Source organism: Solea solea, chromosome 7 (assembly GCF_958295425.1).
Source record: "Solea solea chromosome 7, fSolSol10.1, whole genome shotgun sequence".
Taxonomy (NCBI): Eukaryota; Metazoa; Chordata; class Actinopteri; order Pleuronectiformes; family Soleidae; genus Solea; species Solea solea.
In genome coordinates, this window is record NC_081140.1 from 29053954 (window position 1) to 29081474 (window position 27521).

General features: G+C 42.1%; 2 protein-coding genes across 3 annotated transcripts; both read right to left on the reverse strand.

Moving 5' to 3' along the window:
* Window positions 1-88: 88 nt before the first annotated feature.
* On the reverse strand, window positions 89-7143 carry serpinf2b (serpin peptidase inhibitor, clade F (alpha-2 antiplasmin, pigment epithelium derived factor), member 2b). 2 transcript variants are annotated; one of them, XM_058633371.1, is made up of 10 exons: window positions 7012-7143; window positions 6251-6333; window positions 6098-6165; window positions 5942-6016; window positions 4194-4461; window positions 3923-4066; window positions 3455-3643; window positions 2915-3057; window positions 1960-2164; window positions 89-821 (listed from the first exon to the last, which is right to left on the reverse strand). In XM_058633371.1, the coding sequence occupies exons 3-10, from the start codon at window positions 6149-6151 to the stop codon at window positions 469-471; spliced, it is 1431 nt and encodes a 476-aa protein (XP_058489354.1). In that variant the 5' UTR covers window positions 6152-6165; window positions 6251-6333; window positions 7012-7143; the 3' UTR covers window positions 89-468. The 2 variants fall into 2 exon arrangements, with proteins under 2 accessions (XP_058489354.1, XP_058489353.1); XM_058633370.1 differs by having other exon boundaries at window positions 6251-6345.
* Window positions 7144-7641: 498 nt separating this feature from the next.
* Window positions 7642-26023, reverse strand: wdr81 (WD repeat domain 81). Its single transcript, XM_058633369.1, has 12 exons — window positions 25626-26023; window positions 23622-24116; window positions 19353-22876; window positions 18694-18801; window positions 18403-18602; window positions 16502-16683; window positions 16182-16347; window positions 15422-15587; window positions 14548-15342; window positions 13844-13989; window positions 13130-13312; window positions 7642-9940 (listed from the first exon to the last, which is right to left on the reverse strand). The coding sequence occupies exons 2-12, from the start codon at window positions 23981-23983 to the stop codon at window positions 9614-9616; spliced, it is 6159 nt and encodes a 2052-aa protein (XP_058489352.1). The 5' UTR covers window positions 23984-24116; window positions 25626-26023; the 3' UTR covers window positions 7642-9613.
* Window positions 26024-27521: the final 1498 nt, after the last annotated feature.

Consider the following 27521-nt stretch of genomic DNA (forward strand, 5'->3'; position numbering starts at 1 on the left):
ACCTTTTTTCTTTTAAATATATAACATAATACGTGTTGCACAAACCATGTTTTTATTTCTTGATGGTTAAAATTAAAACTCATAACCCTTATTGTGAGATCCAGGTCAATTCAGTTTGTGTTTATTCCATTACAACATTATTTAAAAGTTAACTACATTCACACTGACACTGTCACATCAAATGATCAAATGTTATCATGTTATATATAAATGTTATCATGTAATTAAACAAAAATAAGCATAAACAATTGGATTTAAAGTTTTTCTTTTTAATATCGTAACAAGGACGTTCCAGCTAATGCAGGGAAATTATAATGATTTTAAAGGGCAAACTTAGCTCCTCTGTAAGTTTGTTCTCTCATGAAATAAAGTAATAAATGAAGAATAAAGAAGCACATGTTTTCACACAGACTTTGATTACAGCTAAATGATATCCTCAGGATACTGGGATTATCAGATGATCAGTCCCTACTTGGGCGGGCCTCCAAACGAGCCCTCAGAATTCTTGTCAAGGGGGAAAACCACTTTATCTTTGCCGCCATTTTCTCCTTTCTGCAGGACGGGAGCGTCGGGACTGGGGTTGTTGATGATGCCCATGAAAATCGGCACTTGTGTCATATCGTCCATGAGAGCGAAAAAGAAGGGGCGGTTGAGGTGGAAAATGGGGTTGGACGCACGTGAGATGACCACAGTCGTGGCGGCGGACGCCTCGGCGCCCTCCTCGTTTATCTCCATGCTGGACTTGTGCTTCACGCTGGAAACCAGCAGGGGGCCGTCTGCCATATCTGCCAAGTTTGGATTGGAGAAGAGTTGTCCCATACCTGAAGAAGAAGAGGAAGCAAAGACTCAGGGTTACCAGTATCATCCATAAACTCTAGCATCTACCAATATCGATATCACAATCTTTGGTAACAACCGATATAACAAACTCCAGTATCTACAAATACCAATATAACAAGCTCTAGTATCTACTGATATCGCAACCAGTATCTTAAAATACCAATATCACATTCTCTGGTATCTAAAAATACCGTTATCACAACCTCTAATATCGACAAATACCGATATCACAACCTATAGTATCTAAAAATACCAACATCACAATCTTTAGTATCTAAAAATACCGATATCGCATCTTCAAATATCGACATCTTAAGTATCTAAAAATAACGATATCCCAATCTTTGATCAGAGGTGGGTAGAGCAGCCAAAAGAATTACTCAAGTAAAAGTACTGGGGTTCGACTCCACCCCTGGCTGATTGTACTCAATTCCATTGTAAGTCGCTTTGGGTAAAAGCGTCTGCTAAATGACACGTAATGTAAAGTAAAAAGTACTGTTACTTTAAGATAATTACTCAAGTAAAAGTACTCATGAAAATACAGTACAAACTCAGTACTGAGTTTCTCCGGATTTATTTTTGAAATATTCAGAGCAACACAAATGGTACAAAATAGACACAACATAATATAAAACAGCAATGTTCAAATTAAGATATGTTACTCAAGTATTTGTAAAGGAGTAAATGTAGCGCGTTACTACCCACCTCTGTCTTTGATATCTAAAAATACCGATATCTCAACCTCCAGTATCTACAAATACCAATATAAAAATCTTTAGTATCTAAAAATACCGATATGGCATTCTTTGGTATCTAAAAATAACAATATCACAACTTCTTCTATCTACAAATACCAATATAACAAGCTCTAGTTCTACTGATATCACAACCTCTAGTATCTAAAAACACAGACAGAATAAACACTCCTTGTCTCCGCCCCCCCTCCCCCCCCCCCCGGCTCTGCTGCTGTATACACTAAAACGCTCCCTCAGACAGGTCTGATAGTTTTCCCAGACAGAGCCTGTTTTCAGTTGAATGGCCCCAAATATTTCACACTTGACCTTTACTAAAACAAACTAATAACAGCCTTAAATTGGACATATAAATAAAAGCTTTTACCCATCTTGGTGAAAACGTCCTGTAAATCTTGAGCGTAGTCCAGTTTGAATTTGGGGACTTTGACTTGAACGGCTCTCTCTTTAGGAAGACGATTGTAAAGCTCTGAGATGTTGATTTTGGAGTAAAGCGAGGACAGTTTGACTTGACTGGACAGAGGCATGACCACCAGCAGACTCATGCCCTTAGTGAACGGGAACTTCGCCACCTGCAGGCGAGACAAAGAAACACAGCTCATTCACACTAAAAACGCACTTAATTGTACACTGTACAGGATTTACGACAAAACATTTGAGCCGCAGCTAAATCAGGAGACAGAATTCAAATGATAAGAAAAAGAAAAGACAATTTTAACAAAACATAAAATAAAATTATAATCAATCTTTTCACATCAGAACTCGGAGCTGAGAGTGACATCATCTCTGAATTCAGTCTATTGCAGAGACACGTAAACCTGTCCCATGCTACGCTAGTATTAGCAGTCAAACGCTAACGCAGCAACATCAGTTAGCAATTGTTAGCAATACCAGTGGACTGCTAAAGTAGTAACATCAGTTAGCAAATGTTAGCAATACCAGTCAATTGCTAACACACCTACATCAGTTACACATTGTTAGCAATACCAGTCAATTGCTAACACACCTACATCAGTTACACATTGTTAGCAATATCAGTCAATTGCTAACATAGCTAAATCAGTTAGCAAATGTTAGCAATACCAGCCAATTGCTAACATAGCAATATCAGCCGATTACCAATGTAGCTACATCAATTAGCAAATGTTAGCAATACCAGTCGAGTGCTTATGTAAGAATAGATCAGGATATCAGGAAACTACGGTGGCCATTCACAGACCACAAAGTACATTGTTGTTCTTTATTTGTGTTGCACATTTCTACTTTTAAAAAACAAAAACGGTGACTGTTTTGTCCGTAAAAACACCTTAACTACGTCTTACCTGAGCTTCCAGTTCACTGTGAAAAAAAAAACTGAGAGGATGTTTGGCGTCTTCCATCACGTCCACGTCCACCATGCGACTGTCGTCCAGGTAGAAAACTCCTCTGGTGGTGAAGCGAGCATCAAACCGAGCTTTCCATTCACCTGTGGACGAACAACGGTCAAACACAAGAGTCCATTCAAATCCCATCAGAAAACAAAACATTCATTACTTTCAATGGGATATTTCAGTCTGATGACGACTTAAATGTCCAGTGTGTGAGCAGTAGTGACATCTAGTGGTGAGACTGCAGATTGCAGATAACAAACAGAAGACTCCTCCCCTTTCCTGTGTGAGTAGAGCATCTTCAGTCTTCTTAGTTTGTTAGTTTGTGATATACATAAACACACAGGTTTGTCCTTGCTGCCTACTGTAGAAACAAAATGGCTGCCTCTATAAATCAAGGGCCCTTGCCTGTCGTGACCTCCATCCACAGAAGTCCATCCAAACAGATGAACACATGAATAACAAACACATATATAACACAAGAATGGGAGTGACCTTTGAAGTGGACGGCGTTGATGAGCATGATGAGCAGGTTTGGCGGTAACCCAGACAGGAAGTCGGTCATCTTTCCTTGCGTGGCGTTCTCCACCCACTGGTTGATCTGCTCCACACTCTCCAACACGGACGGCTCTGAGTCGTACAACCTCCGAGATTCATTCAGGAACAGTTCCTTTGGATAAAAGCCTAACACAAAAAACATCTTCAGTCTAAAGCAGAAAGACAGTGTTTTTCATTTTCATTCATTGATTTCTTCCACATTAAGTCCTTTGTTTATTTAACGTCTTCTTCTTCTAATGGGTTTAAACGGCAGCTCACATCCATGGTGTTGCATTACTGCCACCTTCTGGAATCAGAAAACTCCTACACTAACCAGACCATCCTCTCATCTCCTCAGTCCCACCCTCTCATCCTCTCATCTCCTCAGTCTCATCCTTTCATTTCTTGGTTCTTCTGGGGACTGACCTTGACGCAGGAAGATTCGCGTGGCGATTTTCAGGTCGTTGTTTCTGAGGTTGACCATGACGTTCCTCAGAGACTGATGGTAACAGGGGAGCGTGTGTCCGTGCAGGTGAGACATGAGCAGCTCCTCCGTCTCATTCACTGCACCTGTTCACAGGGACACAGTGATGGTCTTCAGACGACCAGAAACCTGAACAAGCTGCCGACGCAGCTCATCAACTGTGGTGAATACGTATGTGAGTGTGGTGTGAAAGCTCCAGCAGGACACGAGTACCTAGAACCAGCTGAGAGAGAGCCAGTGAGATGCTGAGAGGAGAGATGATGATGTTTGGTTCCTGAGGCGTCGTCTCCAGGTTCTGCAGCAGCTGAAGACCCAGTTTCTGGATGGCAGTGGCAATGGCCGCCCTCGACTCCGGGCTACGACCGATGGACATACATCCTTCCTCTTCTTCTTCTGATGTTTCCTCACCGGGACTAACTGTTACAGGTATCTTTGTGGCATCTGCGACGTCTGGTTGTGCTGTACTTTCATTTTCTGCTTTCTGTCAACGCAGAAATTAGACAATATTGATTAAAAGGAAAAGGATCTTTATTGTTTATTCTATTGTATTGTCTGAAATGACGAGGTCCGAAGGAGCGTTGATCAGAGCGTGCCAAGTCACCAACCTAACCACCAACCTTCCTAGCCATCTACCTATCTAGTCACCTACCTACTTACCTAGCCACTAACTTACCTACTACCTAGCCTTCTAACTAGTCACCGACCTACCTACCACACTACCCATCTAGCTAATTATCTACCTAGTCATCAACCTACCTACCAACCTTCCAAGCCACCTCCGAGAGATGTTCAAAGCTTTGGAAATCTTCTTATAACCTAAACCAGCTTTATACTTCTCCACAACCTTATCCCGGACCTGTCTGGTGTGTTCCTTGGACTTCATGATGCTGTCTGCTCCCCAATATTCTCTAAACAGACCTCTGAGACCATCACAGAGCAGCTGTATTTGAACTGAGATTAGATTACACACAGGTGGACTCTGTTTAGTCATTAGGTCAACATGATCATTCAGAAATCATCAGGCAACTTCTGAAGGCAATTGGTTGCACAAAGAGGAAAGGGGGTAGATACTTTTGCACACCCCACTTTTCAGTTTTTATTTCATAAAAAAAGTTCAACATCATGTATAAATTTCATTTCACTTCATGATCGTGTGTTCCTTAGTGTGTGTCTTTCACATGAAATTTCAATTAAATATATTTGTTTGTGGTCCCAGCATGGCAAAATGTCAAAAAGTTGAAGGGGTGCGGATATTTATGCAACCCACTGTATGTAGTCACCTACCTAGCCACTAACACCTACCTAGCCACCTACCTACTGTACCTTGTCATCTACCTACCTACCTAGTCACGACCTACCTTCGGGTACCCGAAGGTACCTTCGGGTAATGACGCCGATTCTGTCATCTACCTACCTACCTAGTCACGACCTAGCTACCAACCTTCCTAGCCACCTACATACAAAGCTACTTATCTAGTCACCTACCAACGTACCTAGCCACTAACTTACCAATCTAGCCACCTTACTACTGTACCTAGCCACCTACTTACCTAGTCACCTACCTACCTACCTACCAAACTACCTATCCTAGTCCACGACTGCATCAAGAAATGCAACCAGGAACTGTTTTTCACAAACATGAAGACACACAGTTTATAAACTTTGTGTAGAAACATCAGGTTCTCTGGAGTCAAACTCCAGCATCAGAGAACAAAAGCATGGTCTGATCTTCAAATATGTGAAGGTTCCATTGATGCAGAGACTTATTTTGAAATACTGGAGACCCAAATGTTCTCACAAACTTTACATAAAGTGTGTTTTTTATCCTGATTATGAATGAATTATATCAGTCCTCAGTAAAACAAAAGCATAAGCTTGTATTTTCACATCCTTTCTAGAGAGAAATGTTCCTAATTGTCATTCTGCTGTGACTCAACAAACACGTGACCTTTGCCTCTGACCTCTGTGGGTTGACTGGGAATCAGTGGGATAAGAGGAACCATGGGGATGGACCCATTTTCAGCCACCTCAGCATTCTGTCGAGTAAAAAAAACACGGTTTAAAAATAAGCATCAATAAAAACTCTGAATGTGTTTATTTCAGTGTTGATGTTTTACAGAAACTCCAAGGCTGCAGACGTAGATCGACAGGAGTGTCAGACGCAGGTCCATGTCCTTCAAATTAACTGGGCAAAAAGACAAATCGTGTTTCCAGCATTAAATTAACTCCTCATATACACTTTAGACATTTTCATAAAAGAGGACACTCACCTTTGTTTGTTTGTTTGTTTGTGTCCTGTATTCTCTGCAGGTCTTAAATATTTAGTCGCCCTCTTTTAAAGGAAGAAGATCATCTGAAAAACGAACTAAAACCACATCAGTGGTAATGGAAAAAGAAAAATATGAACAGTCGTTTGTGGAAAAGAGTTTCAGCTGTTAAATCTGATTTAAGTTCTGAAACAGCCTGTTGTGCAATTTCTATTTTTTTTTTTTGTATGCAACTATTCAGACGTTTAAAATATAAGAATATCAAACTTTTATCCCATAGTTCTACTATAGTTAGTTTTCTAATCATTCTTTAAAGATTTTTACTTCATGTACATGTTTCTATTGTTTTTTGCTTATTTTATTCCTGTAAACCATATATTTTAATATTTTCCATCCCTGCGTGTACCCGTTTTTCTTTTGTATGTAGAAGCAATTTATAAACTTTGAAATATAAAGTGAATATTGTTATTATAGAGAATGAATTAAGCTTGCCTCATCTAAAACAGTCACTGACCAAATTCCCAAAATTGCAGATTAATGTCATTAAATAACAAAAGAAATGTTAAAAACTGTGCATTTGTACAACAGAAAACGGATTTATATAATATAAAGTGTGCAAATGTTTCAGGAGTTGAGCAACAAAGTATCCTTAACAGACTAAAGGGGAAAAAAACATTAATATTCAAAATATTCCTTCAAATCTTTAAACTCTGCAAATGCAGAGTTTATTTTGGTGAATTGATCTCAAAAATTTCTGCTCTTACCTTAAATTTAAATAGAAAAAACTTGCTGCCTTGTCCAAAAAAGGAGCGAGCGAGTGCTGGTGGACGACAGAATTCCTGAGAGTGAAAGGTTGGCATTTGCTCAGCAAACAGTTAAATATCAACTTACATTGATCGTGGGCCTCGTATTAAGCCACACTTCGTTTGTAAATGCAGCCGTGGAGACTCAGAGACTCTTTCACAAACACGGAACACTCCCGTCATCCAGCAAAAAACACACATTATTCAACCGGAAACGTTTGCAAAAGTGTGATTAATCTGAGGTTATGAGGAAAAACAAACACAATCTTCTGATGTCACAGAACATGAGTCATCATTTCCCAGAATCCTTTAGATTTTTTAACATTTAAATGAGCCTAATTATTTGGTTTATTTGGTTTAAATTTGAGATGAATCAAAATATAATGATAATAATAATCTTTAAATGGAGTTAAAGGAGTAGAAAACAGCTGATTTGATCACATTGATTATCTTGGACATCACATGACCGACGTTGGCAAACACACACCGAGGACTTTGTTCAATTTGAACACGAGTGACTGAGTGAAGACGACAGCGGAGTCAGTGGTGATGAATAAAAGGTGAATCACACACACAACAACAACAGCGTCATCAAAGTCATTTTTTTTTATTATTAATCCTGTTAATAAATAATAATATTTTCCATTTTCCTAAAACGTTCACACACAGACGGTGGATCGGCTGTAACATTGTCGCCCGTGCGACTACAAACTTGATTGTTCTTACAAAAAAAACAAACAAAACAAAAGTAAAATGTAGATATCAAAAAGGTGTAGAACATTTTGTCAAAGCGTGTAAAGCTCCGAGAAAAGTCGGCAGTTATGAAATCTGGACTTTGAAAAACGCGAGTTAAAAGAAAACTGTGCTCGATCTCGACTGTACATTAATTTGCGTTTTAATTGACTCAGCGTAATCATCCTTGGTTACATAGAAATGTTAAAAATACAAAACAAAAACGTTATTATCTTGGCGTTGACTGTTTCCTATGTCAGATTTGTCGGAGTCTGTTGCGACAGACGCTAACTGCGAAAACCAAGAAGAAAAAAAACCCCAAAGCAACTTCAAGTAATTTATTATTTAGTGGATTAAAAACATTCAGTCTTTAAAATCCCCGACTGAGAGTCTAAATGTTACAATCCAGGCGGTGAATGTGCAGCAGAATAAAGGCTGTGCGTTTACGTGCGTGTGTACGCCGACGACTGCGCCGTCTACGCTCGTCAACGCCAAAAAACAAAAAAAGAAAAGAAAAGAGAAAAGTAAGTTTTTCCCAAACAGAAGGACTCTGGAACACGGAGAAAACACGAAAAACAAAGACTCGATCCACAAATACTGCATAGTTTCATCAGTGCGTTTGGATGAATGAGTGAATTCTGGCACGGGGGGAAAAAGGAAACGGGATATTTTTTGGTGTTTTGTGTGATGCATCGATTTCCGAAAAGAACCAGACTCGGTTCCACCTTCTTTCTTCCTGAGCTCTTCGTTGTCTGTCTCATTCATTCACTCACTCACTCACTCACTCACTCATACAGAATTCAACATTGTACGATATTTGTTCACTTATAGGCTTTTTGTTCTCTCTAAGAAAGAAATACCACAGGATTTTTTTTGACATGGTGAATATCGATAGTTTGGCCGTTGAATTCAGTGCCAGCAGCTGAAGGTGAGTCATGACAGGACGTTCATGTGCAGCGTCTTCACGAACAAAAATACTGTTGTTTCACATCTTTGTCGCAGTGAAAATCGCAATTCTTTTTTCCTTTTGAAAAATGTGTCACTGACCACTTTTTTTTAACCAAATTTTTATGATTTTAAAAAAGTCTAAAAACACTTGGGGCGTGTCAAACACATACACACATACTGGCCTCTATGGTTTAGTGGGGAAAAAAGTCGTTCCACAGTGTTTGTACAGAACATTTAATGTAAACTCTCTATTATCAAACATTTCCACATATTTTGGTGTCAGAATAATGACAAATTGTCCACTGGTTTAATTAGAGTCCTGCTCTCTGTCTCCCCCTGTGTCTATCAGTGGTACTGATAGACAGTGGTCTGCTCTTCTTAACTTCATCTTTCGGATGTAGTTTTAAATAACGCTTCAGAGTTTTTCTGTGTGGTTTTATATGATTTCCAGCAGTGATTTTAATTGTCGTTACAGTGTTTGAGGAGGAGTTATAATAACTATTATTCCAGATTAAATCTTCTGAACAGAAGAGAGTTTTGATTCTCTATTTTCTAACATTTTCGACGATTGTGACGATGAGAATCTCTGAATTTGCTTTACAGGGACTTTATTCTGTTTTCTTTTGTTTCCAGTTTAGTTGAGACGTCACATTTCATGAACAGGTGAAAGGAAAACACCACAGGACAGAGGTTTGCTTGCTAATTTTAGACGCTGCATGTGAACGGCCCTCGTACGACGTCTCCACCTGTGCTGCTTTGTTCAAAGAAGAGAAACTACCATTAAAACTGACCTCACACACAGGAGAACGCTCAGACTCCTGCTGTCTTCTTCACAGCAGGTGTGTCGAGTAAGTGCAGACATGGGAACCCACACTGACTGATGCTAAGCTAACAAGCGGATGGCTCCGTTCTCGGAGCCGAGCAGCAGGAGCCTCTTGGTGGGCAGCACGGCCAGGCTGGTCAGAGTCCCGCGGAAGTTCTCCGAGCTCAGCTTGGTGCTGCTGACGGGGCTCAGGGAGATGTCGGCCATCGAGTACACCCCGATCTTGTTCGCCACCGTTCCCGACACGATCTCCGAGCCATAGAGGTCGAAGGCGTGGATGGGGTCGGACGGGGACTTGTACTGACGCACGGGCTTGTTCTCCAGGTCCTTCCACACGGCGAGGGTGTGGTCTGTGGACGAGCTGACCACCAAGTTTCCCTCTGCGGCCTGTAAACAAAGCAACACCAACATGAGAGAAAAATATTAACTGTTGATGCATGTTTACAAGTGAACAGACCAGTTATTATGACCTGCTCTGTTTGTGAGCAGTAACTCTGTCCGTCTGTTAATGGCGACTGTCCAACAGTTCACTGAACAGGCTTGGCACTTTTCCACTTCACAGTTCCAGCACGATTCTGCTCCACTCGCTTTTTTCTTTGCTTCTCCATCAGTGATAGAACCTGGTGTTTGTTTTAGTTCCTGCTTTGACGAGGTTCAGCTGAGCCCATACCAAAATGTGACGCCATCAGACTGACAGAAGGTCATGGATTGGTCAGAGTGTCACTGAAGAGTCATGAGCCCGACGTCCGACGCAAGAATCAAAGCCAACAACGTCCAACTGTAGATCTGAAGTTAATAAGACTTAAGAATCCTACTTATAGTTCCAAAATCCACTTATAATTCCAGGATCTATTTAAAGTTCCAAAATCCACTTATAGTTCCAAAATCCACTTACAATTCCAAAATCTACTTAAAATTCCAAAATCCACTTATAATTCCAAAATCTACTTAAAGTTCCAAAATCCACTTAAATTTCCAAAATCTACCTAAAGTTCTAAAATCTACTTATAATTCCAAAATCCATTTATAATTATGTATATATAATACATAATTATATAATATATAATAATGAAAACATTAGCAAAGCAAATGTATTGAACAGAGGAGTCTGGTGGATTTAGAGACAGCGCTGCTAAAAGCCGGCCATCGTGACCACGTTCACTGGTATTTCAGTTCAGTGACTGAAGGACTGAACCATTCTGTCAACAAATCTAAACTAATGATTCTCTTTCATCCAAAACAACTGCTTTACAAGTCACTCGTTTGTGTCGCGTAGAAAGCCACGTCACGGCAGTTTTCACGCGACCATACTGTGATGGCTCCGCCCACATTGAGGACGTACTATAGTAATGAAAAATTTTACCAAAATGAGTCGAGTGGAGCCGAAACTATATAGTGGAAAAGTGTCATTCCTCCGGGCAACAGCGCTGACATAAGTCGTGCGGTTCAGTACGTATTTTCCTGTGTTTCCATTAGGAAAAGAACACCCTTCTCTTGGGGAACCAGAATAAAATGTACGAGGGCGGAGTTTGACCTGCTTCTCTACAGATCAATTGAACAATTAAAAGTTCCCTTTTTTTTTGCTTCTTAAATGTGAATATTGTCAAAATGTAAGTATTTTAGAACAAAGAAATCATTAAAACTGAACCATTTTAATTTTGTGGTCACCATTTTATGGACCGATTCATCGAGAAATAATCAACACATGAATCGCTTATAAAAAGAATTGTTAGTTTCAGCCCTACTTTATTGTTTGTATGTTTAAATGACTTTGTTGGGAGCAGATCCAACACTTTAACTGACCACATTTGTGTCAGAACATTAAAAAGAGCACAGAGTGAATGATGTGTATGAACTCAGCTGAAGTCTGAGTAATGTGAAGGAGCCAATGAGAAGAGCTGCACTGGCTCTTTTTCTAATGAGTAACTCCGGGTCCATGTTTGTCTAAACTTGTGCCTTTAAAACCAGAGACACAATCCTTGACCTAACGTGGGGTTAAATAAAGTTTGCTCATCCCTCTGTTGACAACAGACTCACCGGGTACAACTTTCACCATCTCTGTTACCACTGAAAAAAACAATACAACACTTTTCTCATGTTGAACTTGTGTTGTGTAAGAGCTCAGGGTTTGAAAATCACATTGATCACAATCAATTTAGGCCTACACACAAATGAGAGATGAACATTTTCTTATTTTTTTATTCCTGCTGCCAAGTAAACTCATATTTTACACTATTTTCTACATTTATTATGACACATCGTGACTGCGTGGGCTGTGTGTTCCACAGTCTTTCCAAGAAAATCTGATGTGATTTTAAAAACACGCCCATTTTAACGACACAGTTCATGTCAGTGAAGATGTCAGGGTTTAGGGCTGCTATCACTTATTGTTCATTGGTTAAGAATTAATAAAAAAAAAAATAATAATAATAATAATAATTGTCAACTATTTTGATCATTTTTAATAATTAAAACAAGTATACGGCTTCTTAAAAGTGAATATTCTCTGGTTTCTTCTTAACTAACGGTTATTTTCATAATCTGTTGATTATTTTCTCGATTAATTGAGTCATCGTTTGGTTCATAAAATGTCGAAAAAAAAATTGATCAGCGATTGTCAAACCTGGAAATGATGATGTTTCTCAAAAGAAGTGTTTTTGTCCACAAACCAACATGATTCAGTTTTAATGATTTCTTTGTTTTAATGGAGCAAAAGAAACCAGAAAATACTCACATTTAAAAAGCTGAAAAATGACAGAAACTGGATTTAATTCTTTAGAAAACACTCAAACTGAATTATCGATTATCAGAATGGTTGACGATTAATTTAGTAATCGCCAACTAAGAAAATAATTGTTACCTGCAGACAAATCTGTGAGTCTGCATTTTGGTTCTAATGTCAGTTAGCTGTAAACTTGTCAAACAGCAGTTTAAAATAAAATCAGCCTGAATTAATAACAAACACTTTGGTTAATTGTGTCCAGTACTTTTAAAATGACGTAATTTGATTAGAGCTGAAACAATTACTCGATTAATCGATTATTAATCAATTACTAAATTAACTATTTTGATAATTGATGAATCGGTTTGAAACTTTTTTCATGATAAAACAATTTCTGATTGTTTCAGCTTCTTAAATGTAAGTTTTTTTGGTTTTTTTGCTCCATAAAACAAAGAAATCATTCAAAACTGAGTCTTTTTTTGGTTTGTGGACAAAAACAAGACATTTTCTGACATTTAATGGACCAAACCATTACTGGATTAATCAAGACAATTATCGACAGATTGGATGAATTATGAAAACAATCGTTGGTTGCTGCTCTAAATATGATACACATAACAGATGTTTGTCAAAGTTTGGAGCAAAATAACAAGAGAAAGAGAGAAGGAAGAGGGCGGGGCTGAAGCTAAACCAGCTCTTTATAGACCCTTGAATAATAAGTGAATAGAAAACTAAAATCTCTGACCAATAATGTGATTAGATTCATCTGTGTTCAGTCAAACAGACAGTAGAGGGAGACAAGGACACACACACACACACACACACACACACACACACACACAGAGTAAACGTACCTTCATCTGGAGGATATCTCCTTCATGAGCAGGCCAGCCCTTCAGAATGAGTCCCGTCCGAGCGTCGAGAAGAACAATGAAGCCCGACGAGAAACCTGCGGCCACCGTCCGCCCTGAAGGACTCACCGCCAGGTAACGGATGAGACCGGCGCTCAGATTGCTGTACGCCAGACGGAATTCATGCTGAGGATGAAGACACAGGTTTGTTAGTGAAGAACGTACAAAACCTTCAGAAGTCACAGCAGAAGCAGACGGGACTCTTAAAATACCAGAAATGCAATATCTGAGAAGACTTTCTCACTATTAAATTTTAATTTTTCTTGTTGTTATATCGTCGTTATTGTTGTTTGTTTCGTGTTATAACGCACATATGCTGTGAGATTGCTTTAAGGTTTCAAAATGCTGTAGTACATATGCCAGGCCTGTATGTGGTGCTGTAACAATGCTACAGCAATACACCAAAAAACAGAGGAGAAGTGGCGTGTGCATGTGAATAAAGTATAATGTGAACAAAAAACAGAGACAGAATTAACCATGACAGGGCGACTAAGGGAAAAGTCTGGTCTTTTCTTTGCCTTTTTTTCTCCATAAGTATATAAAGTATAAGTACATAAAAAAAGAGACTGCTGCTGTTTTCGATTACCATTTCCGAGTGTTTCACGTCACACGTCTCCGCAGAGTGAGTGAGTGTAAGGTAAGTGAATGAGTCGTCACCTGCAGTCCTGGTTTGCGAGGATCAATGAAGCGTAGAACAGAGTCTGCGCTGCCAAACACGACGCTGCACTGAGGAGCCGGCATCGTCGTGACCGCTGTGATGGGATTCTTCCCGTCCACAGCTTCATACGAGCGGATCCATTTGCCTGAGGACAGAAAACAATGTGATTCTCCAAACCCTTGATTCTATGATGAGTTTCATATGTAAGATTTGAGTGAATTTAGCAGAAAAATAATGATACTAATGATGTACAATCTTCTCTACAGAGTTTGTAACGGACAAACTAAACTTCTTCAGAGCTTTAATGATACCTGAAGGCTACAGTAGGTTCTCAGGGTGAGGTGAACAGCTAACAGCTGCTTTATTCTCCGCTGTCTCAAAGCAGAGCTGGTTACTTTGTCACTATTTCTGGCCATTTGTTGGAAAGAAAAAACTTTTTTTGACTGTATAAACCAAGTGTGATTGTATTAATCTATGTCAGTGTGTTTCCCTGTCATAGTTATGACACTAAACATTGTCATTGTTCACTTTAAGAGTTTGCTAAACAATATTTATTGGATGTGAGATGCAGGAAAACTGATGAGTCTCTCGCCAAAATGTACAGGAAAGTGATTTCAGAGAGTTTTACAAAGCTTACTTACATAATTGTGTCGTGAAATTTTCAAATTGTACAGCCCCTTTTCTTTTACTCGAACTCTCATACCTGTATACTGGTCCCACAGGTGAATGGTGCCGTCGCAGCTGACGACCTCCTGCGAAGTCTCTAGCTGTCCCACGTAGAAGATGGACTTCCGGTGTTCGCTGTACGTGAGCCGAGGCTCCACCTCCTGCGTCCCGTCGCCGTGGTTATACAGCGGCCAGAGCTTCACAGTCTTGTCTTTGCTGCCAGAGAGGAAGTAATCCTCACCAGCTAGGGGCGCCAAACACTTTGTGGTGCCCGAGTGTCCGAGGAAGCTCTGCAGTCGGATCTGGTGGAAGTGGAAGTGTGGATCCTGCTGGTTCAGACCGATCTCGTACTGCCAGTACGCCAGCCAGTTTCCCTGCAGCGAGCGGCCGCTGCGGGGCAGCTCCTGCTTCAGTGCGCTGTCCTCCAGGTTTGAACCCGTCAACCAGGAGGTGGGAAGTGCAGCAAACGTGTTCACAGACGCTGCGGTGAAGGTGGATGACGTGGTGACGCTCGGCGCGGTGTGGCTGGAGCGACCCCAAGAGGTGGCCAAGCCCGACTCAGAGTCCCGGGACACCTGGATACGGTTTCCGACCAGGTGGCTCCCAAACGTGCCGGACTCGGGGAGGGAGTCTCCCAGAGGACTGGAGCTGTTTGACGGTGCAGGGAAAGGCCGTCTGCCAGACAGATCCATGGAGGAGGGAGGCTGCTCTGGCCTGGACGTTGCCGTGGCGTTGGTCTCGGGTGTCACCTGACTCAGACTCTGGTGGTAGGACTGAGCCAACTGCCAAACCAGCTGATGGTTGGGAACCAGCTTACGGATCGCCACGTCACCTGCAGAAACCACAATAGAAACACAAGTGTAAGAGTATGTTTGAAAAGTATCTTGGTGTGTTCTCGTAATTCACACCACCTATCAGACAGTAGAAGGGGATGTAGGAGGCGTGGGCCATCTGAGAATTGAAGACGGTCTGCAGCTCCTCCAAGACGCTCAACTCGTACGTCACGTTCGACTCTCCGGGCGTACACACGTCCACCACTGTCACTTCTCCCACAACTCTGCGGGGGGCGCTGTCCAGCTGCAACATAACAAGATGAGAGTGAACTGATAAACATTTAAATACAGAAAGTACAGCATTTCAGAGACTTTCATTTTCTAATTTCATGAGTAGAACACGTGCTTCAGCTAAATGATTTCAACTTGAGAAGTAAAGTAACACAATTAGAGTTAAAACTAATGTTTATTTTCATAATCCTGCCAAATGTCTGTTTCAATAAGGCCTGCTATGATTAATCAAACTATTTTAACAATCGATTAATCAGCTTTAAAAACCAAAAGTCTTTCAATGTGAATATTTTATCAATGTAGATGAACTGATTATGAAAATGATTGAGTTTCAATGACTTCTTTTGCAGAGAAACCAGAAAATATCCACATTTTAGAAGCTGAGAAATCAGAGAAACTTGTTTTCGTCGATTAATCAATGAACCGTGCAGCCTTAAACAAGAAAGTAAGATAAAAGATGGAACACTGATAAGCTCTTTGTGCATTTAGATCAATATAGTGATCTGTGAAGTCATGTATTTTAATTTTTTATTATGATTTGTAAAAATATGTAAAGATTTGCATGTTTTTAAGTCACGTGTGTGTGTGTGTGTGTATGTGTGTGTACCTGGGGCTGCAGACAATGCAGCAGAGAGAAAACAGCGAAGAAGCCCCGCAGAGTGTCAGCCATGTGCTGCTGCACCATCTCCCTCCCGATGCGCAGACAGATAAGAGCCATCAGGCTGAGAGTCTTCAGACACACTGCGGTGCGCGTCTGCACCCCGCTGGGGAAACTGTGGTACAGCAGGACGAGCGTGACAAAGCAGAGGACGAGTAAGACATTTCTAAAGGCGTGTGTTTTGTTATGATTACCTTTCAGCACAAACAAAGAATCATGTCACTACCACCATGTGTTAATGTGTGTGTGTGTGTGTGTGTGTTATTTACCCCATAGTGGGAGTGGTGAGCAGGTCGAGCAGAGGCAGAAGCACGTCCTGATTGATCTTCATGAGCATGTCCATCAGGGTGGTGTCAGAGAGGAAGACGACGATCTTCTGCGTGAGCGCGACAGCCGCGAGCAGACTCGCCTCCTTACGTGTGTTGAGGCGCTGTGAAGACGGCGGAGACACCTGGAAGACACGCGGGAACAAAAGTCAGCTTCTGAAACTGTCCTCGGTATGAAGACGAATCTCACAATGAAAAAGCAAACTAACTTTGTGATTTAAGATGTGTTTTAATTTGAAAGATCCGATATTGATGAAGAAAATCTCTGGATCGACCATTTAACATATGACATTTCCTGTATCCTCTGCACTAATGTCTCATTTGTTTCTACCCTGGATTTTTCTCAAACTGTTATTTTGAGTATTAGGACTTTGAGAATAAAGTCTTAATTTAAGAGAATAAAATCTTAATTTACTAGAATAAAGTGGTAATATTCTAACCTGTTTTAGAAGAGGAAAGCAAGAAAATGCAAATCTTTAAATCTTTACCTGAAATTATGACAATGTGATGGTGATGTGCCAAAAGATGAAGTATCTCCTTGTTTGTGAAGTAAAATTCCACAAAATGCTCCACGACCCTCATTTTAACAACTCTCCTCTTCTAACACAACAGGTTAGAATATAACCACTTTAATCTCGTAAATTTACGACGGAAAAATCACAGACCTCGAGAATAAAGTTGTAAATTTACGAGAATAAAGTTGTAAATTTGCAAGAATAAAGTTGTAAATTTACGACTTTATTCTCGATGTCTGTGATTTTTTTTTTTTCTCAATGTGGCCCTAATACTTCGTCGTAGTTTTTAACTCAACTCAAAGTTCATTTATAGAGCACATTTAAAAGCAACCCAAAATAAAAACAATAAAAAGAGAAAGCCTAAAAACATAAAACATTTAAAAACGATACAGAGCGTAGTAAAACACATACAAACAAACAAACAAACAAAAAACAATGGGAGTCCAATGGAGTAAAAGTAGGTTTTTAAAGAGGATTTTCTAATGTGCCTCTGATGTGCCAGGGCAGGGCGTTCCAGAGCTGAGGAGCTGCCACTGCAAACATCTAACTGCAGCTGATTAAGGTTCAGGTTTTACAGCTGCACTGCAGAGTTGCACTGTGTTGGGAATCGTCAGGGTATGCAGTAAAATTGTCAACACAGCCCAAAATAACCTCTCTGATCTGCACAAGGTGAGGTCAGATGCAGATCCAGACCACCACCTGCATGAAGAGGTCAGGTTGCTTCCTTCTGGACGCAGAGATGCGAGACTAAAAGATTCATTAGTCCCTGCAGCGATTAGACTCAGATTAAATTACCCATTGTAATCTGGTGTGTTTGTCATGTTTTGTTGTGGCTGTGAAACAATAAAGATTATTGAACATGAACTTGTGTGGTCATATTAAATTTAAAAGTAAGCATTACTGTAACGGCTTCGGGGTAAATTTTTATGAAAACTTTAATATTTAATGCGATGCAGCAGGTTAGAGATCGAAACTTTATACAATTTTCAGCGTTAGTTCTGTTAAAATATCCAAAATAACCAAGCAATATTGGTATGAAGACTAAAATATCTCTAAATATATCAAATAGAATCAAATTGGGACCTTCTAAACTCAAATCTTATTCATATATGTGACCAAAGTGCTGCAGAGAACCACATCATTAACAAAACAAAAAAAAGTCCACCTCAACCTGAAATAAAGACCAGGGTGAAAAAGCAGGTTTTAAAAGCTTTAAAAACACTTAGTAAATTATTAAAATTCAATTGAATTGGAATCAAATTGATTGAGGAAATCAGGCCGACTTCATAATCATGATATAAAACAATAGAGTGAATGTTCCCCTCTCACCAGGTATCCTATATAAGGCAGGTACTGGTACGTCAGCACAGGCTCTCCATAGAGCTGAGCGATGTAGATGAGACAGTCCAGCACAGGAACCGCTGTGTGATCACCAACCACAGGTTTCTTCTCATACACGCTGCCCATTCCCACGCTGTCCAGGCTGCTCTGCTCCTGAGCAGGAGCCACAAACAGGTGGTTCTCAGGCCCTGAAGACAGAGAACACACGGTGACGGTGAAGAACATAAACAAGTTTATGTTTTAGGCTTAAGAAGAAAATGGGAGGGGAAAAAAACGTACCGATGTAGCAGTTTGTCAGCAAACGCAGCAAATTTCTGGCTATGAATCGAGACGTGAGCGTCGGTCCGAGCTTCGCAGAGAGCCAGCGAACGGTTTTGCACATCGTGTCTGTGTGGAGACATTAAAATCAAACATTTCATACAAGGCTGCAACGATAAATCAATGACTGAATTAATCATCAACTATTTTGAGAATCGATGTAATCGGTTTCTGTGATTCTCTGTGAAGTTTTCAGATATATCAGCTTCTCAAATGTGAATATTTTCTGGTTTCTTTTGCACAATATAGCAAAGAAATCAACAACAACATTCAACAATCAACATGTTTCATTCATTTTCTGGACCAAAACAATAAATTAATCAAGAAAATGACCGACAGATCAATTATGAAAAGAATCGTTAATTGTAGGCCAAGTCTACACAACAGAGTTGTCACTAGAGGTAGACAAAATGATCAGTTGGGCTGATTAATCAAATTAATCTACACTGGCCAATTATTATTTTTTAATTAATGATGCATTTTTGTTCTCAGAAACTTGATAAATGTTGCTGAGTCACTAAAACTTGACACAACTTATAATCAAGAAATTAATCAAATATGGAAAAAATCGTGAATTGCAGCCCTAATTTCATGCACATTAACATCCAGAATTCACTCACCTAGAAGAATCTTTTGCTCCTTCTCTTCAGAGTTCTCTGATGGATCCTGGCCGTCGTCGTCCTCTTGTCTTCCCACGATGTCTTTCTCCGGTTCTTCCAGAGCCATCCCGTTGATGAACTCGCCCTCCAGAGTAACAACTGTGGCTCCTGAAGCTTCAGTGCAGCCAGAGAGCGACAGCTCCAGGTTGGTTTCGGTGGTTTCCTTCCCCTCGTTGGCCTCAGTCACCTCCTCTTCCTCCAGTTCTCCTCCCTCCTCTCCCTCGCTGCCGTGCTTCAGGTCCTGGCTGCTGTCGGCCGACTTGAGACTGACCCGGTCGCGAATCGAGTCTCCGTCGCCCAGCGAGAGTTCACTTGTGCTGCTTTTGTCGCTGAGTTTGCCCACACTCAGAGACTCCTGGTCCTGGTCCTTGGAGGCAGAGTTGTGGTTGTGCTGTTTCCCGGCAGCCACAGAAGCTCCGTTGTTAACGTAGAACCCGTTCTGAAAGTCCTCGGCCTCGGAGAGAAACACTTGATCGTTCAGACTGATGCCTGACGAGTAGTCGACCATTCCCGCGTCTCCGACTCCACTGCCTCCGCTGCCACCGCCCATATTCCCGCTGACAGACCCAGACGAGGGCCGCACCTCACCGCACTGGAAGTCCTCTTCCTCTTCAAGATTACAGGTCCCGGCCCTCAGTCCTTTACACGTGTCTGCACCGGAGCCTGAGGTGCAGCTTTCAAAGCCAGTGATGACCTGCAATACGTGGGGAAGTAGGCTGGAGAGAAAGGCCTTCAGGCCGAGCCTCACAATCAGCTGCAGGATGAAACAGTCAGTGTAGAGATAGAAACGTCCTCGCAGGCAATGAGGGTTTTCGTAGACGTTGATCAGGGGCTTCAGTAGGTACTTGTTTGCATTCCTGGGACCCAGTACTCTGGAGATGGGCTCGAAAAGGTACCAAGCAGCGTAGACAGCTGTGGATTCCTCGAGCATGAGGGCGAGAATGAAGGGCAAGAGAATCTCAAGACCTTCGGCGGTGATGTTCCCGCGCAAAAGCGTCTCAAGCTGCTGCCACAGGTGGAAGACGACGTCCCTTCCTTGAGCACCACACGTCGTCTCCATCTTGGTGTGGAAGGAGAAGATGAAATTATGAAGTGCTGGGAAATAGGGTGGGAAAGGAAAGGGCGAGATGACGGAGTTCAATAACTGGCAGGGGTTCGGAGGAGGGAGGCCGTCGCAGATGGGGTCGTACTTGAAGAGGAGTGGACGCGGACAGTCCGGGATTTCTCTGTGTGCTTCTCCGGAGTGTTTCTCTATGAGCAGCAGCGTCTCGAGAGCGTGGTGCAATGACAGCGGTACGTCCCGCAGGCTGGCAGAGCAAAGCTTCATCACGGCTTGGAAACGCTGGGCGAGCGGCGTGCCTGGCTTCAGTCCCCTCAGTTTGAAGGAGAAGAATATCTCTGCGATGAGAACACCCAGGGCCTGCATGTCTCTTTGGTAGAGCCGGGTCAGGGAGGGCAGAGATTCAGCCATCGCGCCACTTCTCGTGCAGTCGCTGGATCCGGTGAGATGCTGCACTTCAGCGTGCAGACTCTTCACCAGGAAGTTGCTCAACTTCTCCAGCTCTTCCAGAGGTTGCAGCGGGTTGAAGCCTTCGGGGAGGGTGATTTTGATTTCCTCCGTCACGGTGGCCGTCACACTTCCATCGCCGTGTTTTTTGTTCACGGCTCCGCCTCTGTGCAACACAACACTGCGTAAACCCCCAGGACCTAAGCCGCTCGTAAAATCCCCCGGGAAGGAACTCGGAGACTGAGATACGATCAGTGCAGCGTGCTCTCCTCCGAGTTTCCCTCCTGCTGTGCTGACACACGGCAGCGGCACAGAGCTGGACGCCCCGGTGGATGCCAATGAGTCCAGAGCTTCTGTGCCTTGCTCCAGCTCATCATCTCTGTCCACCATGGTCCAGCCAGTGGACTCACATCCGATGGACTCGGGCACCATTCCATCCACAGCGTCAACCACCGTGTTGAATTGAGGGATGTGAAGAGAAGGCACATAAAGAGCAGCAAGACCGAGGAGAGGAGGTTCTGCTGGAGCGTACTGTGTGGGGGACAGGCGGGGCGGGTGCGGTTGGTCAAACAGTTGAACGACACCATACGTAGTCAAATTGGTGTGGTTGTCCACGAGGTGCAGGCACACGTTCTTGGCTTTCACGGCTTCTTTACCAGACAGCTTGAAGCCAAAGGTGAGGTCGATCCAGTGATGCAAATGCTGCGACACCTCCCTGCTCTCCAGCAGGTGGCGGTGGACCTCAACGAACTCCTCACAGGATTTGCACCACGAAGGCACATCCAGGTCCGGCATGTCGGGGTGGATGGAGCGGAAAATGGTGGGATCAGTGTAGAACTCTGGGATGCACTCGTCGGGAGTCCAGCTCTGCATTCGCTCCATACTGGCTGGGTATTCGTTGGGTTCCCACTGAGACCTCACGTGGCTGCACAACACTGATTTGGGCGTCTGCCGTGCTTTGTAGACGTAGTACGTGATGTCCGAGAGCACGTCAGAGATGTGATGGGGAACGTGGAGGTGGTCTGACTGTCCGGCGCCGCCGGCACCAACAGAGACACCGAGATCTCCACCGACACCACCTCCTCCGGCCGCCAGAGCCTCTTTGGTCATCTCGTATGTAAAGTCCAGCTGTTTGTCCCCCTTATTGAGCCTGAACTTTGACCTACGGAGGTCGCGGAATTTTCCAAATGGCACAGTGAAATCCACCACCCATGGCAGCACTGGGTGGTAATTAGGGTCTCCTTCTCGTCGTCCCGCCAACCTGTTCAGTTCCATTAAGTAGCGGAAGTTACTGACTCGTCCGTGCACCCAGTCCAGAACCAACGTCTTGAGCTCGTCAAAGCAGTCTTTGCACAGTCTTTTGTTCTCTTGGCTCACGCACAAGCGGTCCCGTGGTGGGACACTTTTTGGCACTTGTCTGCCACTAACGTCGCCGTTTGTCTCCCCTTCTGCCCCCAGCTCCTCGTAGTGGGCCAGGTTGAGCTTGAGGCGACTGCAGAGCTGCTCATCGACTGCTACGTCCTGCAGGGAGAGCTCACCACAAGACAGACCCGCTGCGTGACACGCCTGCAGAGCGCTCAGTAACTGGTAGAGGATGAACAACACTTTGGCGTGGCTGTTAGCGAGCTTGGCTGGGCTGAAGGAGACGATATCTTGGAGCGAATACTGCGTGTATGGTAGGATGACGTACAACATGTCTGCCGTCTCCAGCAGACACTCTGCAGGCAGGACGTTAGGACACATGTTGTCTGACGGGGACCTGGGAAAACAAGACGAGGTGGACGACGGCAGGTAGTTTTCTTTCTCTTTCTCTCTGGCCGGAGAGAGGGATGGCGACGCTCTGTCGGTCGACATGAAGGTGGAGTTGTAGAGCTTCTGCAGCGCGTGACGCACGGCGTCTACGGCGGCAATGTGCATCTGCTCTCCTGCTCCTGTGTATGGCTGCACGAGTTTGTGATGAAAGTCACGCCACAGGTTCCTGGAAAAGGCAAAAGAAAATCTGTTACATACGGGTTTTCTTTCACCTGAGGAACATTTAAAGTAATTGTATACAAGACATTTATCTTCTGACATCAGGATTTCAAGTTAAACACTGAATTTATTAACTTTGTACAATAAAACAACCTCATGTGGAGCAAAGAAAACTTATACATTAATAATCAAACTGATGAACCAATAGTCAAAATAGCAATTTAACAATTGATTACCAGTTGCAGCCAACCTAATTTTTAATAGTGAATAAAAAACATGAAGGAACCCTTATAGGAACTTTTTTTTTCAAATTTCCCAAGCCTTGAACTCATTAAAAAACACATAAGAATTGATTTTTAAGTTTTTAGACATATTTTTAAATAAATAATAAAAATAATAAATCATAATAAACTGAAAAAGGTGATTATATTTGAAACATTATAAACATTAAATAATGGTTAATTGTTGCTTAATTAATGTGCTTTGTGATACATGATCCACTTCACAATAAGGGGTGCAATAAGCATTAATAGATGTTAATAAATGCTTAATTTTAGTTAAATAGTTTATAGTGTATATAGTTAATAGTTTTTTCTGTGTTGTGGCTTTATAAACTGTTGAGTAACGTATGAATTAATACCTTATTTAACCTGAATAAAATGTTAATTATTAACATTAGTACATGCTTACGACAGCCTTTACTGATGTTAATTAATGTTATTATCTTATGTAAATATACATGTACACAGTACCTGACATTATGCTGGGACACACACTGCATGGTTTTGACATAAGAATCCTTTGCCATAGGTTCCATCTGTTGGTCACACGGGTCTCGGGCCAGTCTGTAGCTCAGCTTGTTTTTCCTCACACCCTGAACACACACTCGTGTCCAGCCTGCGGGCAGCTTTGCCTGAGAACACTGGAGGTACGTGCAAATCTCCGCCTCGCTGACGCTGTCGAAGCGGGCGCAGCGTATCAGCCTCCTCTCCCTCAGAGCCGTCGCCCAGCGCACAGGAACCAGGGCAACGAGCTCGCGGGGACGCCGGCCCGGACCTTGCTGCCGCCGGTCGACGCCCAAGTCTTTCTCCACGGCGTGCATCAGCCAATCCATGGCGAGTCTTCAATACTTGTCCAGAGTTTGCCACTGCTCGGCTGCGTTTCCTCCACTGTCTCACACTGGGGATGATTCTCAGTCATCCATGGAGAGATGGGAGCTCGTCCTCTCCCTCTGTCCGTCTGTCCCTCTGAACAAAAATCAACAATTAATCAAAGATTCTTTCTAGTCATAAACTTACAGTACAACACTGTTTACCAGGAGTGAAAGTCAACTTAATGAATAGATGATAAAAACAAGGACACACTTAATAACCAGGGCTGTAACAATGATATTATTAGAGCTGCTGCAAACAATCATTGTCATAATCGACTATTCTGTCGATTCTTTTCTTGATTGATCATTTGGTCCATAAAATGTCTTTGTTTGTCAAACCTGGAAAAGATGATGTTCTCAAATGTCTTGTTTTCTCCACAAACCAAAATGATTCGGTTTTGATGATTTCTTTGTTTTTACGGAGCAAAGAAACCAGAACATATTCATGTTTAATAAGTTGAAAAATCACAGAAAGTGGTTTGTAATGAAAGCAAACTGAATTTCTTTGTTTTGTGGACAAAACAAATATTTTCCACATGTTAATTGAGAAAATAATCAAATTAAATTGTAATGCTTATGAAAGTACTCATTAGTTTCCAAGACTTCCAATTAAAGTAGTATAAAATAGCTATAAGATATGAAATAAATATAAATCTCTAACAGTGCAGCGGGAGCACTTTGCTGACAAAAGTTTCTTTCACTGTGCTTTCACTGTCAAACTGTCAGGCTCTGCTGACACCACAGGTTATTCTCTACAACAGGAAATTAAGAAGATTACTGTCACGCAAGAAGGATGTGGAAAAAAAGAAAAAGAAAAAAGAAATGGTGACTTGAGCGTGACTGAAGTTTGAGCTCATCTCACATGACTGTACTACTTCTGCGCTATAAAAAAACAATCATGTCCACACTCTGGTGGCAAGAAGGCAAAGGGAATCCTAAGTAACGGCAAATCATGATATTATTGCAATAAATGTGTTGTTTTTCAGATTGTGAAACATAAATGGGGAAAGCCTCCTGTCCATAAAATACAGCTTTAATGTTATAATGAACATTATTAAGTAATTGACATTGACATTAACATGTTTAACCTGAGGTAGAGCTAGAACTCATAAAAGTACATCCCCATTACCGCTACAATAAACGGTGAATTTTAATCTACAATGAATTTCTACATATATATGCTTAGCGGTTCTTTTATTGTATAAAACAGTGTATGTTTTGAAGTTACAACTTCATTTCACTGCTGCTAAACTACTGCTAAGCGACTTGTACAATGCATGCGACAAAAAATTCTGAAAACGTAAATGACAAACTTATATGTCACATGTTCGGAGTCAAACATTGAGATTTTCTTTCCTAGAACAAAGATATTCTGTTAAAATGAAGAAGTTGTATTTCCTTGTCTGGTGCTGTACTACCTGTAATACCCCCACAGCCCACTAGAGGGCCGCGGCTCACACTTTGGAAAGCACCGAGCGCGATGCTAAAGCTATGAAAGAGCCAACTGTCCTGCAGAGACTGCCGTCAAACACGTCAAATAAAACCAGAACACGTCAGTGAGTCTGTTAAAAGTGACTCCGTCACCGTAACACGTTAAACTCACCTCCTCTCACACACTTAAACAAGATGACAGCTAGTTAGCATCAAGCTAACGGTGCGCCGCCGCCGGTTTCACGCATCATTGTGTAACTCGTTCCCCTCACGTCACGAGGACATGTTGCGGTGCCGGCGCGTGCCTGCTCCGTTTGCCGGTGTTTGTGGACGCGTGACAGCGGCGGCGGACCCACGACAGTCCGTCACAACACGGGCTGCTTCTGCTCTGCGCTAACAAGAGCCATGTTTGAAAAGAGACGCCTCACGTGACAAAACAGCAGCCCCGTGTCATGTGATTCCTGACTGCAGTTCCTGCTGCCGCCGCTTCGTGGCGCCGTTGCTGCTGCTGCCGCTAGTACCGCTAGTAGGCAAGTGGCGCCACCGCTAATACCGCTCCACTAGCAGCGGCAGAGGCGGCAGTAGCTAATGGCGCTAGTACCGCTAGACGCAGCGATACATTTACCGCCACACTAGCAGCGGCAGAGGCCACAGCAGCCAATGACTTTTACCGTAACATTAGCAGCGGAAGAGGGTAGATAGCGTCACGAGCCGCGGTACTAGCGGCAGCACTCGCGGCAGACAACACTAGCAGCGGCAGAGGCGGTGCTTGCAGTATTACTACCAGTACTAGCGGCAGGTGGTTCCGACGCCACTACCGCTGCTGGTACCAGTACTGTTAATACCAGCGGTACTAGTTCCGATAGCGCCGCCTCTGCCGCTGACAGTGGTTAACGCGGAAGCCGCTGCTAAAAACATTACAAAATAAAGTTTTTAAGAAATAAAGTAAATAATGAAGACAGTCAACGATATTAAATGTAAACACAAAAAGTAATAAATACAGCTGAGTCATGAATTATAATGTTGCCCAATTTAATCTGGTAATTAAATGTAATCTGGCCAGGAATTCACTTTGTTCATCTTTTGTTTACACTCTGCTCATTACAACACAGCAATATCATCAGCTGCCTCACAGGGATGCAGTGAGAGGTTTCACCACATGGTGGCGTCGTGTGTCATTTCAAAGAGAAATCATTTCAGCAGTCTTTTACAGATCTACACAAAAAACATGTTATTTAAGATAGGTTGTGTTTTTAATGTTGTGTGAATGAAACATGATGAGTGTGAGTCAAATGTGTGATTGATGTGTGTTTGATTTACATACATGATTCTCACTCCTATATCATTCTTATTTGTTCTTATGTATTTCTACGTCTTAATATATAATGCTGTCTTTAAGTTACTTGATTTTGACTTTGTTCCACTGTTAAATATGTATTTTTTTTAAAAAAAAGTTGTATATCACATTCCAGTGATATAGTACACACTTAATCTGGATATTTGCTGTGATTTGAACTTTGACCTTTTTACTAAACAGCAACGTCAAATCAGAATTTAATTGAATAAACACAAAAAAATTAAAATGACAACAATAAAAATGTAAAACGCGATTGATTCATGAATCAATATTAGTAGCGGTACTAGCGGTAATGATTCTTGCAGCATTAGTTGCAGTACTAGTAGCGGTACAAGCCATACTAGTAGCGATACTAACAGTAAAATTAGTAGTGGTATCGATACTAGTAGCGGTACTAGTAGTGGAAGCGATACAAGCTATACTAGGAGAGGTATTTTCTGTATCTGTACCAGTAGCTGTACTAGCACTAATGATTCTAGCAGTACTAGTAGCGGTACTAGAGGTAGCTGTACAAGTAGCAGTACTAGCCATATTAACACATGGTAGAATTGCTAGTGGTTGCGGTACTAGTAGCAGTATTAGTGGTAATAGTAGCGGTACTAGCAGTTCTAGTAGCAGAACTAGCAGTTGCAGTGCTTGTGATAGCATTACTAGTGGATTCAGGAGTATTTGCAGTACTAGTAGTAGTACTAGTGGGGTTACTAGCGGTAC